At 37.5% G+C, this 17,392-nt stretch overlaps 1 protein-coding gene across 22 annotated transcripts in view; it reads left to right on the top strand.

Annotated features, from left to right (window-relative positions):
- Nucleotides 1-16,245, top strand: part of FAR1 (fatty acyl-CoA reductase 1) — a 36,489-nt gene extending 20,244 nt beyond the window's left edge. For 7 of the 22 annotated variants that reach the window (XM_083420850.1, XM_083420867.1, XM_083420864.1 and 4 more), the window contains 8 exons: nt 631-808; nt 1,787-1,831; nt 1,925-2,052; nt 3,176-3,243; nt 5,391-5,562; nt 9,801-9,930; nt 11,538-11,665; nt 13,718-16,245. In XM_083420850.1, the coding sequence (XP_083276976.1) occupies nt 631-808; nt 1,787-1,831; nt 1,925-2,052; nt 3,176-3,243; nt 5,391-5,562; nt 9,801-9,930; nt 11,538-11,665; nt 13,718-13,880 (1,012 nt within the window). In that variant the 3' untranslated portion in view covers nt 13,881-16,245. Of the gene's footprint in view, nt 1-630; nt 809-1,786; nt 1,832-1,924; nt 2,053-3,175; nt 3,244-5,390; nt 5,563-5,833; nt 6,006-9,800; nt 9,931-11,537; nt 11,666-13,717 lie in introns of all 22 variants that reach the window. The other 15 variants (XM_083420858.1, XM_083420856.1, XM_083420857.1 and 12 more) reach the window with 3 other exon arrangements.
- The last annotated feature ends 1,147 nt before the right edge of the window (nt 16,246-17,392 follow it).

Below are 17,392 nucleotides of genomic sequence, written 5' to 3' on the forward strand. Positions count from 1 at the left end.
AAAATTGCATCACTTTAGGTATTCTGTTTCAAGTGTAAATAATGACTACAGCAATGAAGTAGCAGCGTCAACCAAAAGTGTATGAAAGGAAAATGAAACCAAAAGAGCATGAACTCTTGTGGGATCTTTAAATGTTCTTATAGTCAACACTGAAGTAACATCTCAGTCTGGTACATTTCCTTCTTTGTGCAGTTAATGCACAAATAACACAAATGTGTTAACACAAATGACACCTAAATCGTGGCCATTCAGAATTTCAGTAACAAATGAGTTGTCAAGTTTTGTTAAGATGTCATTCTTTGTTTAAAAATGAGCTACAATTATGAGTAATCCAAGGTTGCCCAGGGGAAACATGACTGCTTTGAGTTTCATGAATTCCCCTCCAGCATGATGCCAGTGCCCACCCTGTTCAGCTGGACCTGCAACAGGCTGAGTGAGAGACTTTTGACTCTAACCCTCCACAGACTAGAAAAGCTTTTCCAAACTTCTTTTAAACTTTTTAAGTGGTCGTATTTTAAAATATATATATAACTTTGATTTTTTTCATGAAGAACAGATTTTATTAGCCATCTTTGGTGCTTTTGAGTTGACTGATAGGATATGAATGAATAAATATGTTTATTTCTTTAGGTGGATGGATGACAGCCTAGTGAATGATATTACACCAAAACTAATAGGAGACAGGCCTAATACTTATACATATACAAAAGCCTTAGCAGAATACATTGTGCAACTGGAAGGTACAAAACTAAATGTAGCCATTATAAGGCCATCAATTGTGGGTGCCAGCTGGAAGGAGCCTTTCCCAGTAAGTCAACCTTAACCTTTTTATAGCAAAATTTCTTAGTCATTATTTACTATTGATTCAGTCTTTATTACTAAGACACAGGCCAGGGCTGTGTGAAAAGCAGATAATACATTGACTCCGGATCAGTCTAAGCCATCTCTTTTAAAATCTTGTGTAAAGGAAGCTAAGTGATAAATGGATGTGGGCCATAAGGAAGCACTACTTGGGGCTTATGGTTTATCAGTACTGCACACCTTATGCCTGTAATAAGAGGAGTAACATACAATCACAATGTTACATGATCAACAAGACCAGGCATAGGCAAACTCGGCCCTCCAGATGTTTTGGGACTACAACTCCCACCAGCCCTAGCTAACAGGACCAGTGGTCAGGGATGATGGTAATTGTAGTCTCAAAACTTCTGGAGGGCCGAGTTTGCCTATGCCTAAATAAGACTTTCTTCCAAATAATACCCTTACACTTAGTATCACTTCCCATATTACAGTTGCTACTCCTTGAGTTTCTTATGGAAACATTTTAATTATCTCAGAAGAAATGGTTCTTGCCTAATGATAAATCAGCAAGCAATGAGCCAATGGGCTTATTCTTAGCATAGTGACTATTCATACATTTCTAAAGTAGTTTATTGTTAAATATTTTACTTGTTGAATGAAAAAAATGTTTTGTGAAAACTGCATAGTTATGCTATGGAATTAATATATTTGTGAATTGTTTTGAAAATGCTTTCTTAATATGACTGAAACAGTTAATGTCTTCCTCTTCTTACCCCATTGATTTTTCTTCTCCAAAAACATTGTTTGCAGAAAAGAAAAAATGTTTATATACTGTGTATGCATATGGCAGTATATATAAATATAAAATTGTATTGTAAATAAAAAATGGAAATACTGTGACATTTACTCAGTTGCTAAATGATTCCCAGTTTATTTTCATAGCAATTAAGCCAGTAAATCTTCCTTATGCTTTGTTTCCAAACAGGGATGGATTGATAACTTTAATGGACCTAGTGGCCTTTTTATTGCTGTAAGTAAAAGTTAAAATGTAGGCCAAATATATTTTTCTGAAAAGCTATAGTGGCTTGAAATGGCTTTCTTATCTTGTACCTTTTGTTTTAAGGCAGGAAAAGGAATCCTTCGAACGATGCGAGCCTCAAACAATGCAGTTGCGGATCTTATTCCAGTAGATGTAGTCATCAACGCAACAATAGCTGCTGCCTGGTATTCCGGAGTTAATAGGTATAACAGGTGACAATGCATTTTTTTAAAATTGACTAAGCGGTGGTCTTATGATAGTAAATGATTTGCTTACATCAATATGTGATTGTGGTTTCTGTTTCTGTAGCCACAAGGAACTCTTATTGCCTCCGTTACCATTGCGACTGTCTCGTGCCCCAAATTTAGTACAGGGCTCAGGGGCATACAGCTCAAGGGGTGTTCTGGACAAGCGTCAAACAGTGGCAAATTGCACAGTTTTTTTCCTGAGAAGCCCCTGCATTGTTGCTAGGACTTCTCTGGCATGCTTTTGCTTCACAAAGACAGCAGTGCAAGCAGGATTGGAGGCAACCTATACTGAGCACAACTTCACTCCACTTCAGATCTTGCTAGTGTCTCTCCAGATGTAAAGTGACAGAACCCCAGAGACCTCTGCAGCAGTTCAGACATCCGTGTATAGGGGCTGCATCACTCTAGCTGCACTAACTACACATTATTTGTTTCAGTTTAAACCATATTTGGGGTAAACTCATCTGTATCCATAGATAAGAGGGAATGAGTTATTAATTTTCTGGGGAATGATGGTGTTGCAACATAGTCTACCTACCCTGATTACTGACTCCATTTCTCTTCAGATGTGGACGTGTGGCAGTTTAGTTCCCATTGCTTCTCTTCAGAATCCTAGCGGGCAGTCCCTGGGAGCTTTGTGAACTCCTTGCCTTTGCCCTCGGTTAAATGTGAAAGTTTTGGGTGGCAGCATTGTAATGCTGGAATACTCTCCTATGTGAGGCTTCCATGCCCCAATACTGATTACTTTGAAGTATTCCAGAAGTTCTAGAGAAGAAACACAAGAGGAAGCAATGTGACTTGGACACTGCTCTGGTTTGCCAGAAGCGGTTTAGTCATGCTGGCCACATGACCCGGAAGCTGTATGCTGGCTCCCTTGGCCAATAAAGTGAGATGGGCGCCACAACCCCAGAGTCGGTCATGACTGGACCTAATGGTCAGGGGTCCCTTTACCTTTCCCTTTATTTGCTGTGGTATTGGTTAGCTACTTTTACCTTCTTCTTTTTTTGCTTTTTATTATGTGAACTATTCTTTTGTCTAAAGAGGAATGATAATATAGAAAATAATTTAACTAATTTTTGTTTTTCAGACCAAGAAATATTATGGTATACAACTGTACTACAGGTGGCACCAATCCCTTCCATTGGGGTGAAGTTGGTATGCCTTCTTTTTTTCCCTCTGCAGTTTAATAAATTAACTTATTGGTGAACCTTTAGAAAGCCATGCATGAAGATTCACTAAAAAAAAAATAAGAATTGCTTTTAAAGGACCAAGCGTTGATTTGTCCCTGCTTTCTGATTGGGGGCAGCTTTTCAAATAAATTTGCTCTCTCCATAGATACTTGTCCTTCTAGACTGCTAGAACCATTAAGCTCATAGGGGAGAAGATTGTTTTGCTACGTATGCTTGAAAATACATTGTGTGACACAGCATTTTAGTGTATGCATGTAGTGTTAGAGCAATGTGTACCAAATATTTCAAATATATATATTTGCCTTTTTAAAGCATTACAAAAGTAATAAAAATGCAATATAGTATAAAAGAGGCTTTACTTAGTGGTGTGTGTGTTTATGCTGTGGTTCCACAGAAATGCATGAGTTTTCAGAGAGAACATGTAACCCTTAAACAGCTTCAAAGCAGTGTTTCAGTGTGAGGGTAATAGCTGCTGAAATCACAGAGGGCAGAATGGTGATTGAGATTTACCAGTGGTTTGAGGGCAGAGCCTAGTAGTCTGTAGAACTCCTTTTGGTTTAACCATGATTCTAGAACAAAATATGCAAAATAGTGAAAAATATAAAATAAATAACTCAAAACAATGTAAACATTAAGCAGATTTTCATAACTTATTCAGCCCACATATTTCAATTTTTCTACCAAATTGAACTGCTCCTACATTTTTTTTTAGCACAGTGTATATACACACCTGGTTTTACTTAAGTATTGGACTGCAATTGATAGCAGTACTTTGATCAGAGTTATAACATCAGAGCAAAGCACATTATAATGATTCTTAAAGGGAAGAGGGCCAAGAGTTGCAGTTCTGCACCAGTGTGGAGTTTGCAGGCATTATATGTACAGTGGTACCTTGGTTCTCGAACTGAATCCATTCGACTCCCAAAACCATTTGAAAATCAAGGCATGGTTTCCAGTTGGCTGCAGGAGCTTCCTGCAGTCAAGCGGAAGCCACATCGGACATTTGGGTTCCAAAAAACATTCACAAACCAGAACACTTCCGGGTTTGCAGCGTTCCGGAGCCGATTTGTTCGGGGGCCAAGCCATTCAAGAATCAAGATACCACTGTGTAGCTTTTCAAGCAAACCTCATAAAGTGGCTTACACTAAAATGTTAAAACAAAAGCAATGAGCATTAGTTAAATGCTTAAAATATGAGAAAGATAAGCTGTAAGGAGAAAAAAATGTTTCAAGGCTAGATATTGAGTAGCAGCAGTTGATGGATAGCGGTGGGTGGGTAAAACTAGTTTATCTAACTTACAGCCCATGAGAAAATGGGATTCGCTGAGTTTTGAGGAATCAGTGATACATAAAAAAAGCAGTTACATAGGACTAAGTTATTTTCCAATTTGTAACCGTACTAACATAATTTGTTTAAAGTTTTACATCTCTGGATTATTATTTTTTACAGCATCTCTTCCCAGGTAATTAATAGCCTGCATATAATCTTAACATTATTCTTTACCATCTTCTTTCTGTCTAGTCAGAATGTCAAAAGCAGTGCATAAATCTTCCTCTTCTGAAGGACTTCCTTTTTACTGTAGGAACACTTCTTTATTTCACTGGAAGTTGGGTTAAGACAGTACAAGATTACAGATTCAGGCCTTCAGTCTGAGAAACCAAAATAAACCTTAATAAACAATTCCTGAATTTAATTCAGATGTGTTTGATACCTGAGCTAATTAAAAATGTTGGGTTAATCTGTAATGCAACTTACAAATTGTTGTGTGATACATAGGTCATAGCATAGTGTCAGCCAGTGGAGCTCTATTTGCAATTATTTACAAACACAAGGTTAATAATTAAGTAGGAAAGAGGAACAGAGAGAGCACAGAACAGGAAATGAAGCTGCAGTCAGTGGAGCACTTAAAAGCACCAAAAGAATTCCAGTGAGAGAGTCTACTTAGGCTTGACAGTTGAACCGAATGAATGCTGAACATTGCTAATTAGTGAAAGATGTGTACGAAAGATGTGCTTTGATTCATTGAGAATAGTACTTGTATGTTATGTCCATGGAAGTCCATTACATTTAAATGGTTATTATCAAAGCTGTTACACAACTTTTCTTTCTTAGAATACCATGTAATATCCACTTTCAAGAGGAACCCTCTCGAACAGGCCTTCAGACGGCCCAATGTAAATCTAACCTCCAATCACCTTTTATATCACTACTGGATTGCTGTAAGCCATAAGGCCCCAGCATTCCTGTATGATATCTACCTCAGGATTACAGGAAGAAGCCCAAGGTAATGGTGACTAGCTCTGTCTTCTGTTCCTCATGACAAACCCATGTTTACATGATTAACACATTAACATGTTATTTGTTATTATGATTGAATGTGCCACTAAATCCACAGAGATGTTTGACTTCAGGCCATGAAAATGGTGTAGTATGGATAATGTGCTAAGTAGCTAAACCATCAAGATGTCTAAGGCTGTTGAATTTGCTACCTAACTGTGGGTTCATTCTTTGAACAAGAGCTGCTCAAAACATTGTGACCCTTATTTTTCCTACAGAGAGTTACATAAATTTGACATTCAAGAGGAATCCTTTAGAACAAGCAATAAGGCGTCCCAATGTTAAACTCCAGTCCAACCCCCTTAAACATCATTATTGGACTACAGTCGGTCACATACTTCCTGCGTTGTTATACGATGTTGTTCTAAGGTTGACAGGTCAGAAACCGTGGTAAGAAGGAAAGGGCTAATACTTTGCTGGAAAGGTGATGGAAGCTTTTTGGCGGTGTAGATCAATGGCATGAGCTTCTTCTGTAAATTTACTAATAGAAGCATCAACAATAACAGTAAAAGAGCTGGGTGTTTCTTAGGACTTAGTGATTGTTTGAAGTTCATTTTCTTACAATGAATCTAACAGTCCCAGCCATTTTCTAAGTCTTTTGAATCATTCCACTCTAGCACTGTTATTGAAATTATAAGCTGAAATGGAATGGGAGGGCAAGGAGATGTAAGAGATAAATAAATATATAAATATATATTGCCATCTGTATAAATATAGATGACAATCATGGTGTACTTGTGTTTTTTTTAATGGATGATACAAGTCACTTAACACATTTTATCTCACTGACATTCGGCTTATAATTCTTCTGGCTACCTTTTTTAAGTAAGCAAAAAGTTTACTTTAACTCGTCAAAATTGCATAGTTTTATTCTTCCTATTTTATAGTTTTAAAATGGCACGATTTTCAAGCTTTCTTTTGCAGAATGGATGTTCAAACTGCACAACAACAATCACCACTGAGATCTGAGGGAACAGAGGAACTGTCAAGTTCTGTTATTTTCAAAGTTAAATTAGCAATTGCAATACTACTACTTTTTTAAAAAAACACAAATGCATATTTTGGTATGTCCTCTATTGACTTTAGAAGCTCCAGCATAAAACTTGTCCATGTTCTGTGACAGCATCAGCATATTTTACCAAAAGTTAGTTCATGCACAGAAATAATGCTTGTTATGCTTTATTGCTTGTGGCATTGTCTTGATGGCTATTGTGGAAGCATGGGCAAGTATTATGCCTACATCTTTGGAATTTGGTGACTTTATGCCATTCTCTCAGCTGCCAATACCAGCTTCTCAGGTCCATCAAAGTAGACTTGCTACACATAAAGGCATGCTTCTGCTCTGTTGCACTGATCCAGAGGAATTTGCTCTATTGGTTTTGGAAGAACTTTAACATTCTTGCCAGTTACATAAATTTTATGTATGTATTTATGTATGTAGAACAACATTCTTATCTATGTACAAGACTTTAGGCTTCAGTCCTTTACATTATGGATGGGCATTGGCCAGGCTGACAGGGGCTGATGGGAGATTGAGTCCAACAACATCTGGAAACCACTGGGCATCTGCTGCTGCTATACAAATGACCTGGGAGTAAAGCTCAGTGGGACTTACTTCTGGCTAGATATGCATAGCTTTGTACTGTTTTTTGTTACTTTTCCAGACCATCATCGAGTTCCTTATGAGATTAACACTGCTCAGTATCTCATTAGTTCAGTAATGGTAGGAAAACATCAGTAGAAACAGTTTGCCTACCACTCCTGATTTTACACCTGTGGTTGAAGAGAAAATGTTGAACGTATTTTAGGGAATCTTCAGAATTGCAGTAAAAGACCTAGCTAGCATTCTGTGTTGACCTACAGCACACATTAGAAGACTCCACAACGCACAAAGGTGTTTCTCAATATAGGCTTTTTGGAAACGGGGGTCTTCAGTGGGTGTATTAGATCATTTCCTATGAAAATTAACCTATGAAAGCATTCTAAAGAGAAAGCTAAAGATTCTAAAGAGAAAGCTAAAGAAACATTTCACTATGGAAAGCGTTGTGTTAGTGAAATCATTTCAGCTTGCCAGATGGTAGGTTTCCCCCTTGTCATCTCCCCTGTGCTGTTCTGGGGGTTCTCTCCCAACCCCTCTAGGAGCAACTAGGGGAAGGAGGGGAAGTGCTGTTGCCCTAGCAGAAGTCTTTGGTTGAATCTGGCCCACATGTATGCTCCCCTGCTTAATACTAGAAGCTGTGTTCATCCATTGAAGCTGGATGGTTGGAGATTCAATACAGAGAAAAAGAAGTTGTACTGCTTAACCTCTCACTGGTGCAGCAGCATGTGTGGGGAGGAGAGGGGGTATTTGGTACAGCGGCCACAGTTGGGGTTAGCTTAAATCAGTAGCATTTATGTCATAGCAAAAAGTACCAAGCTACCAATATTCCCACTTCCTTCCTTTTGTGGAGTGCCTTGAAAGTGTAGCCAGGGGAGAGCGAAGTCTGTGAGAGCAGACTTTCTATTTCTTCCTCTCCAACTCTGGTCCAGTGACTCACAGCCCTCCAGAGCAGATTTTGAGGCAGTTCAGGGAAGGGAAGAGGAACTCCTGTTATGCCAGAAGAAATCAATTCTGCTGGTGAGAAGCCCCATTGGATGTCGCCCAGGGAATTGAAACTCAAAATTGTTCATCTAGAAAGTAAAATACTCACTCTTAGTAAGCTTGCGTCCTTAACCTCAAGTGCACTTGAATGTAATGCATTTTTTAATTACTGCTAAAAATCTTTATAGTCAGTATTTTTCTGTTCTTCTGACTTTTGTGCTTATGAATGTTTGGAAAGAAGAGCTCTGGCTAAGCTTTTCATAATATGGGTGAGCTGCACAAGTTCCCTTGTTGTAGTTCAGACACATTTTAGGTCCTTAGAAGAAATGTATAAAAAAAAATCCTAATAGGAAAAAGTGTTGCATAGTTTCATTGTCTTGTATTGCTTTTCTGGTAGGTAGTTATTTGTATTTGGGATGTAGTTCTTCCTGTTAAATAGCTTTCCCCAAAACATACTTCTTTTATTTAAATTATAAAATATTTTACACACAGTAGAATTTGACCATCCTGCTCAGTATAGGCAAACAACCACAGTCTTTCCTAAAGCTGTTTTATACAGATGCTGATTTTATTTTCTCGTCCCTTTCCCCTTTGCTCTTCTTCTTTGCTCTTTATCATCAGTGCCTTCCATTTTAAGGATCAGGCTGGAAATGTATGTGTAGAATCACTGTATGCTCTTGGCTGTGGCTAGCCGGTGCCAGTGGAATAAGTTGTTGCTCTAGGAAGACAATATGCACCAGAACTTAATTTTCCTTACAAATGTACTAAAAATGTATTAAAAAAAATGAATATTCAGTTTCCTGGATTCAAATTTATACATAAACATATTTTTCAAAATAGAAAAGCTGCTTTCCATGTTGATCCTAATAATAGAATGCACTGTATTCAGACAAATTATTCATTGTTGCCCCAGGTAGGCAATGAACATGGATAGAATATTTCTGCATATTATGTAGTAAACCCTTACATCTGAACTGGCATACTGCATTGCATCAGTTGGTGTAACGTGATGATATTGGAAAGGAGAATTGTTATGTAATGTAAACTTTCCTTATTGGCCTCTGGAATAATGGGAGCGGGCATCTGGTGTGTTGATTCTCAAATAAATACCCAACATATTATTTGTGTGAGAATTATACTCAGGGGCAATTTTTGTTGCAGGGGAGCTGCCCTTTGATGCTATCCACAGAAATAGTTTTCTGGGAGCGGTGGAGAAATAGAGAAAGGACATCTGTTTCTGGAGTTTGCCCTTTGTAGATTGAGGCTAAACTTTGGTCAAGCCAGAAAGTTACAGATAAATTTTTGAATCCAGTGTTTCCCCTCTTGACTCGCCAATGAAAACTACTAGATAATATTTCTCTTCTTCTTTAACTCTATCTATTTCATATTAAGTCTCTCTCTATAATCTAGTTTTCACTATACTGTCTAAGCATGTAGTTCATCATTTTCCTTAAAATATTTATTAAAATGCAATGCAGAAATATTCTAGTTATGTTAAATTTACTTGAGTGCCTTGGGCTTGGGAGACAATTAGAGGATCTGAGTTTAGACATGTAGTTTTTCAAATGTCATTTTCTTGAATAACATCTTTCCCTGAACTGTAGGATGATGAAAACAATAACACGTCTTCACAAGGCTATGATGTTGCTAGAATATTTCACCAGTAATTCTTGGGAATGGAACACAGATAACGTCAATATGCTCATGAGCCAGCTGAGTCCTGAAGACAAAAAGGCAAGTTACATTTGTTTTTGTCTTAGCAATGACTTACTGTACTATTGACATGTCAAGCTTTTCAAAGAAAGAATAGCTGACAGGGAAAATAGGAGAAAATCAAGCTATAGTATAATCGTGTGCTTGGTTCCTTTCTTTGCTTTAACTTTTATAAAAACTAATTTACAATGCTAGACACCTTGTCTGCACTAGCATTCCTGATATGTGCAGCTAATCCAAATGAGTTTGAATGAACTTTAAATATTTGAAATTGAGATCAATTGGTGAAGCTAGATTTTTATTTTTTGAAATTATGTAGACTGTCATACTCTATGCAGGTATCTGATACTGAATCATTTTAATCTTAGATTAAAAGGTTAATGTCAAGATAGCTCAGTAGTTTAAATCTGCTTGAAAACAATAAGTAGGCTATGAGACTAATTTCTGTTCAGCGTGTTAACATAAACTAGGACTAAACTGTTAATATGCAGCTGTTTGTGATTATGGATTAATACATTCAGTAACAAAGTTTTAAGAGTATGTGTGCCTATTTTAAGTCTTGTTACGTGTTGGCAAAAGCAAGGATAACTTGGAACTGTAGTGCCTCAATGAGTTCTAACCAGAAACAGAATCTCTAAAGGATTGAATTTAGGGATTGAATTTAGGACCTTCTGCATGCAAGGCAGGTGCTCTGCCACTGAACTAGGGTGCTGTGATTGTCCACAGTCCTGTGCCCCAGCCCTGCACCAACATCGTTTCTCTGCTGGCACCACCTTACTTTGGGCTCCTTCAATAGCACAGTGTGGTTTGGTTGTGATTCTTTACCCTTCCACCCATAATTCACAAAGAAGCTCATTGTGACAATGGCTATGCATTCTCCAACCTTACAATGTAGGACTGACTACAGGGACCACCGCTTTATTGCCTACTCTGAGGTAGAACTAATATCAGCTATGCCCTTTTAACCCCTCCCCCTGTTTGTATCAGCACACAGGCCATTCAGGCTTATGATGGCTACACTTGCTCTACAGGCACTAATATTTACATCATTTCACATCCAAAGGTGCTCCACACTATAACTCTACAAACCTTTTTAAAGGGGGAAATTTAAATGCCCCGGTTAGCTTGAAGTGGGGAGGGGGTGTCATCCTTTCAGGTTGATTCTGCATGTCTCTTGATTAACAGTTTGTAGAGTTATAGTGGGGAGCACCTTTGGATGTGAAATGATGTAAATATTGGTGCCTTTAGAGCAGGGGTAGCCATCATGGTTTACTCCATACATTGTTGGACTCCAATTTCCATAAACTCCAACCAGCATAGCAACTGGGGATGATGGGAGTTGTAGTCCAGCAGATCCGACCCACCTGTGAGGTATTGTGAAGCAGCCACCTCAGGGAGTGGAAATGAAAGTGGTGGCGCCCCTCCCCCTGTCCTGCTGCTTCAACCACTGGTGGAGAAGCAATCCGGGTATGGTAGGTTTTGGTGGCTGCAGAGTAGCGCAGCATTCCTCTCCCCAGCGTTGCTGATTAACTATGAAACAGTTTCATCTGTTGTGCTCTTGATTTAAGAATAAAGTTACATTTCATTTGTGAAGTTTGGCATAATACTGTTCGTTCTTTTTGTGACAGACCTTTAATTTTGATGTTCGACAACTACACTGGGCAGAATATATGGAAAATTACTGCATGGGAACGAAGAAATATGTATTGAATGAGGAAATGTCTGGTCTCCCAGCAGCTCGGAAACACTTGAATAAGTATGTATAGTTTATGGGTGGAATTTACCTAACAAGTCCAATCGGTGCAAGCTCTGCACAAGGGCTTCCACTTGTTCAACATAGCTTTTCCTTCTAGTATACTCCCTAAATAATTTTACTTGTGGAGCCAGGTGTCAGGAGAGCCTCCATAATATCACACGAGAAAGGAGATTGTTCTGCTTGGCAAGCTGTGGTGCTTGTGCTGATGGGAAATTCACTATAGCATGATTTCAAGTTCTGCCCTCAACCTTTATTCTTTACTTTTTAGAAGGTAATGGCAATTGAAACCTTGCTGCCTCTTTTAATGTCTGGTGCAGAGGAGGGTAATGCTGCATCCATCTGGTTTGGGGATCAAAGAATTCTCATGCAGATATAATACCTGAGGGAAGGTGTTAATTGTGACACCATATGCAAGTAAAAAAAAAGTTTACTGATAATTTTCCTTTTGGAGTATAACAATATAGCTGCTGTGAAGTCATAGAAGTCAAAATATCACAAAATGTAAAGTATATAAACCTGTACAAATGGAAAATTTAATCTCCTTGATGACCCCACCATTCTTGTTGCTTTTCCAAATTAAATTTGACTGGGGGGAAAGTTGCAGTAATATTGGGTAGCTTAAAAAAAAAAAGGGTGACACCACAAAAAATCTAGAGTTACCCATATGCTCTATTGTGATATGAAATAAAAAACAGTGCTGTAACATGATTTTTGTATGTAGGTGAGCAGCTAAGCTCAGAATTTTGCAACATGTAGGGTTTAACAGGGGAAGGCTTACCATCTCAGCTGGTTTACTGACAAGTCTTGTCACAAGGAGTCTCTAGAAATCCAGGTTTGGCCCAGGTGTTTATTAAAACTGGACTCTACTTTGGACTGGAAATCATGAATGTATTGTGCACATACATTCTTACATGATGTTAGCTATGAAACAGTTTAATCTGTTGTGCTCTTGACTTAAGAATTAAAAGTTACATTTCATTTGTGAAGTTTGACTTAATACTGTAAGACTTGTTGTTACAGGTAGTTGACAAGTCATGATTATTACACATTTATACTTCAGTAATTATCATTAACTGTTAGACCTTACAACCATAGCACACAGTCTGTGTCATGTTTCACAACTGTATTAGTTGGACACACAGTTGCTGCAAGTTTTGGTCATTGCACAGTGGTGCCATCTTTCCCTTTTCTTGGTGTCAACAGTGGCAAGCTCTACCAGTTTTGAGGCTGCCTTTCTCAAAATCCTAGGTAGGTTGTTTCTAAATTTATCCCAGGATTTGATCAAACCCAGATCTATGGGCTAGAAAGATAACATATACTAGGATGTTTACTCCATTTTGTGTTGTCTACCTTCCAAACCATATAGGCATTAAGCAAGAAGTACAGCAACTGAAAAAACACATTTGTCTTCACAATAGCTTCCAAAAGTATGATCAATCTGACCACAAATATCCTAGATACTTTTAGTTTTACTATAGTAAAGAATAATTTGAGGCTTTGATTTGTGCTCCGAGATTGCATTGGTATGCAGTGAAGAAAGGAGAACTGCTGCCCTTCTTTTCTCACAACACTTGTAAGTTATGTACCTGTCTTCTAGAAACCACTCCTGGATTGGTGGGTAAGGAATTCTGGGGGAATTCTGATATTTCCCCTCCAGTTTGCAAACCAGAGCCAGGCATTTCTTAGCTGAAAACGTTACTGGTTGGGTTATCTGTAGGGACTTCTATGACAAACATGAAAGAAAACATCTACTGGTAAAAGATGCAGCTTATTTCCTTATTGCAGGAATAGGTAATGTGATGCTCTTCAGATTTTTAAGACTCCAGACTTCCATCAGCTCCAGCCAGCATGACCTAAAGATCTGGAGGGCACCAAGTTGACAAAGGCTGGCTTATTGTATAATGCATACTTTATACAAGTAGCCGATTGTTAGACTTCTCAATTTATTAGTCAACAGGGGCGGGCATCAAGTGCCAATTCATCTTACAGTTGTTAACTTTACTTGTGGGTCAGCCTGTGTTTTTCACATCTTGTTTTTCCTTGCTTTCCTAGGCTAAGGAACATTCGTTATGGCTTCAATACAGTGCTTGTGATCCTCATCTGGCGTATTTTCATTGCAAGATCACAAATGGCAAGAAACATCTGGTATTTTGTCGTTAGCCTCTGTTACAAGTTTCTCTCTTACTTCAGAGCATCCAGCACTATGAGATATTAAAGATGGCAATTCTAGAATTAGGACATCTATGCATATGGTGGTCTAATGGCATAAAGCCCTAAAATGTACCTACTCATCTCGTCTTTTGTAAAAACATGAAATTTTAGATCTGGATTGTGAAATACAGTACAGTACACGTGATGCTTAATTGTGTATTTCTGTGGAGATCATATGGCTGGTGCTGGATCAATCTGTCATTAGGCAAATATGTAGGTTAAATATCCAAATGAATTTAATATCTCTGTATGAGGAAGAACTTTAGGCCACTGACCAGTGTAACTGTGCAATTCTGGAATGCATTGAAATTAAAATCTGCCTTAACATAGTAAACTTAATTTTTATTGCAAATAAGTGTGTTTAGTTAAGGTGAACAAATTATTGGCTTAGATGGTAGAGCTATTTATTTGAGACTTTAAAATTGCAACTGGTTTGTCTGGTTATTCTTATGAGAGAGGTATCTTTGTAAATGATTGTGAGTTGGGCATTCGTTAGTCTTTTATTCTTCTCTCCTCCTTTCCAATCCCTTGACTTGAAAAAGCAGGGATCCTTCAAGGGGAAAACTGCAGCTGGTACACAGCATTTTACTCTGCATGTTTTTCTGACTTGTGGCTTAGAACTGTTTGTATGGCCAAGGGAAGAGGTGAATTTATCCCTTGGAAGTTGCACACAAGGGAACCACATCATTACGAGTCACTAGTATTTTCCTTTTATTGCAGAAGAAATCAGGAACTTTGAAATTTTATTCAGTGATTTAGAGCATAAATCTGTTTACGAAATGCCACATTTCTTAAATTACCTACAGAATTTTAAACCAAATTATCGAGCACTACTTCTGAAGGGGTGAAATTGATATTTATGCTAAATAAAACTCAGCACAGTTTGGGGGAATGGTGAAAATAGAAATGAAGAAAATATAAATAGCTGAATAGGTACTAGGTTAAATGTATTTTTCTGCATGTTGCTTTACCAGGAAAAATGCATTTACAACAGTCCTTGCTCTAAGATTTAATTAAGTACATATAATATTAAAATCTTACGCTGTTAAACATAGTTACATACAATTCTCTGCTATCATTAACATTCTTTTTATTTGATATAATCTACCATACTTGTGTGGTGGCAACCGATTAACTTCTATTATACCTGGGTGTTTTTTTTTATTAATATGCCTAAGTAAATTGTGAATGAATCCTGAATGAACCATAGGAGTTACGCGAAGCACATGCATCCTATACTTATAATTCCACATATAGAGCATGTCTTGCTGCTGTGGAAATATAACTTCTTTCATGCAAATGTGCATCTGATTTTGGAGAGAGAGCTTCCTTGTTGAAGTTTAAATATTTTATCTTATTAAGTACTTTAATGTACAGTTGTTGTTTTTTAAAAAAAGATCTGCATATAATTTTCCAGGGATACAAAATGTTACATAGTCGAAGTCCACACTATTAAGAAGTGTGTGAGTCTGGTGTTACAGTGTTGGAATACAATAAATTGTGGATTTAGTGATTTAAGGTTTTACAGTTGGGTGCAATATTCCTACTGTATCTGCTACAGCTGCTCCCGTAACTCTTTCTCATTGAACTTGAATATTTACTTGGCATTTTAGTACGTTGTAAACTTTTGCACAAGGTGCCTGGAACCCAACAAGCCACTTTGATTTGTGTATATATGTATGTGTGTGTGTGGTTGAACTTGGTGAGAGGCAATTGTAAGATGCTTAGATGCTGAGTTCATTTTCTCACTGTACTGTTTTTATGGAACAAATTACTGCTTACTCCTGAAGCTAATGCAGCTGAGAAAATTGCACCGGGATCCATACTACGATTTTAAAAGATCTCTGAATAACTGATGGAATTGTTTAATTTTCCACACTAGTTTAACTTCCAGTATGGCTGCCATATTGGATTCCTAGGATTTCCATTTAATTTGAATGGTTACCTAGTTTTCTCATACAAAGAAATAACATAACTATGTCGCAATAATGTTCTAGCATTCCACATAAATCTAGATTGTAAAGGTTCCTTCAGTTTTGGTGTTCATACTAATGTTGCAACTTCAGTAATTTCAGACTTGTTAATTAACATAAACAAGATTCATAATTTTGGGTATTAGTCTGAAAAGTCTAATTGACTTGAAGAAACTATCCAATCTAAAGTGAGAGAAGAGCATTCTGAAATGGATCACTCAGAAGGTGTGCCAGAACTTTAAAATTTGGGACCATAGAAGAACATTACCCTGCAATGTAGCTTTCTGCTGTAGGAACAGATTCTGAAAACAAAATTTTAAATCATAAGCTTTTATAAAATAGAAATATTGGGTGCCTTTGTTTGTAAACCAAAAATAAACAAATTCCTGAATATGATGTTTGTTGAATTTATCAAGTTGTTTAAGCTGTGTAGAAACTTTAAGTTAAAACATTTTGTGCTTTGAAATAGAAATTAGTAGCAAAATCTCATTTCAAAATGTCTAAAGTTGCATGTATAGTCATATTCAAATATCTAAAGGGCTGTCATATGGAGCAAGTTTGTTTTCTCCTGCTCTGGAAGCTAGCACATTGAACCAGTGGATTCAAGTTACAAAAAACATTGCAAGGGGTTGGACTTACATTGCAAGGGGTTGGACTAGATAACTCTTGGGTTCCCTTCCAAGGCTACATATATGCTATGTATATGCTGTACATATTACAGTCATATGCTAAAGGTCACATGAACCCCTAGTACCAATGAGCACTAATATAAAACCCTAAATTGAAGAAATTTAATGTTGCATGGTTACTTCAGGGTGAAATCTGACTAAATCATGCATAGTGGACTGCCTGAAATCAATGGACAAGTTACTTAAGACAATTGATTTCAGTGGATGTACTGTATTCTGAAAATGGCTAATGTTGAATTTCACTCACACGAGCAATTTTGTGCATGTTTACTCAGCGTCTCTCTGAGTACTCAAGAGTCTCTCTCTCTCTCTCTCTCTCTCTCTCTGGGACCTTCTAGGTAAGCATGCATAAGATTACAGGCCTAACCATTTTTTTATTAGTGTCTTCATTTTCTACATTGTGTTTAAGCTTGAATGAAACAAAATGGATTTGTTTAGTTCCATCCAACAATTTTAACTACTTATTTAAGGTGGAAGTGCATAACAGGTCTTTCTTTACTTGTCACATTATTCAGGCAGTACAGGACCTTAGATGGGATGAGATACACAAATTTTACTTTCTGTACTACAGTAGAAGTTCGGTAGAAATGAGGCACGGGGGGAAAGGTCAGTGTTGCTTCTTGCACTGAAAAATGAGCTGACATTCACATAATCTTGAAACTTTAAATACCGGTATATGGAATATTTCTAAAAATAACACCCACATATTAATACTAATTTGAAAACTTAATTTTCATCTCGTCTAGATGAGTAGAAGGTTTTTGTTTTTATTTTAAAGGATCTCTGGATAGTCTGAGCCTGTCAGATTAACACTCATCCCAGAAAGAGGAGGAAATGATTGCTAGAATAGGCAA

This window comes from Podarcis tiliguerta, assembly GCF_965153285.1.
Source record: "Podarcis tiliguerta genome assembly, chromosome: 1".
Classification (NCBI taxonomy): Eukaryota; Metazoa; Chordata; class Lepidosauria; order Squamata; family Lacertidae; genus Podarcis; species Podarcis tiliguerta.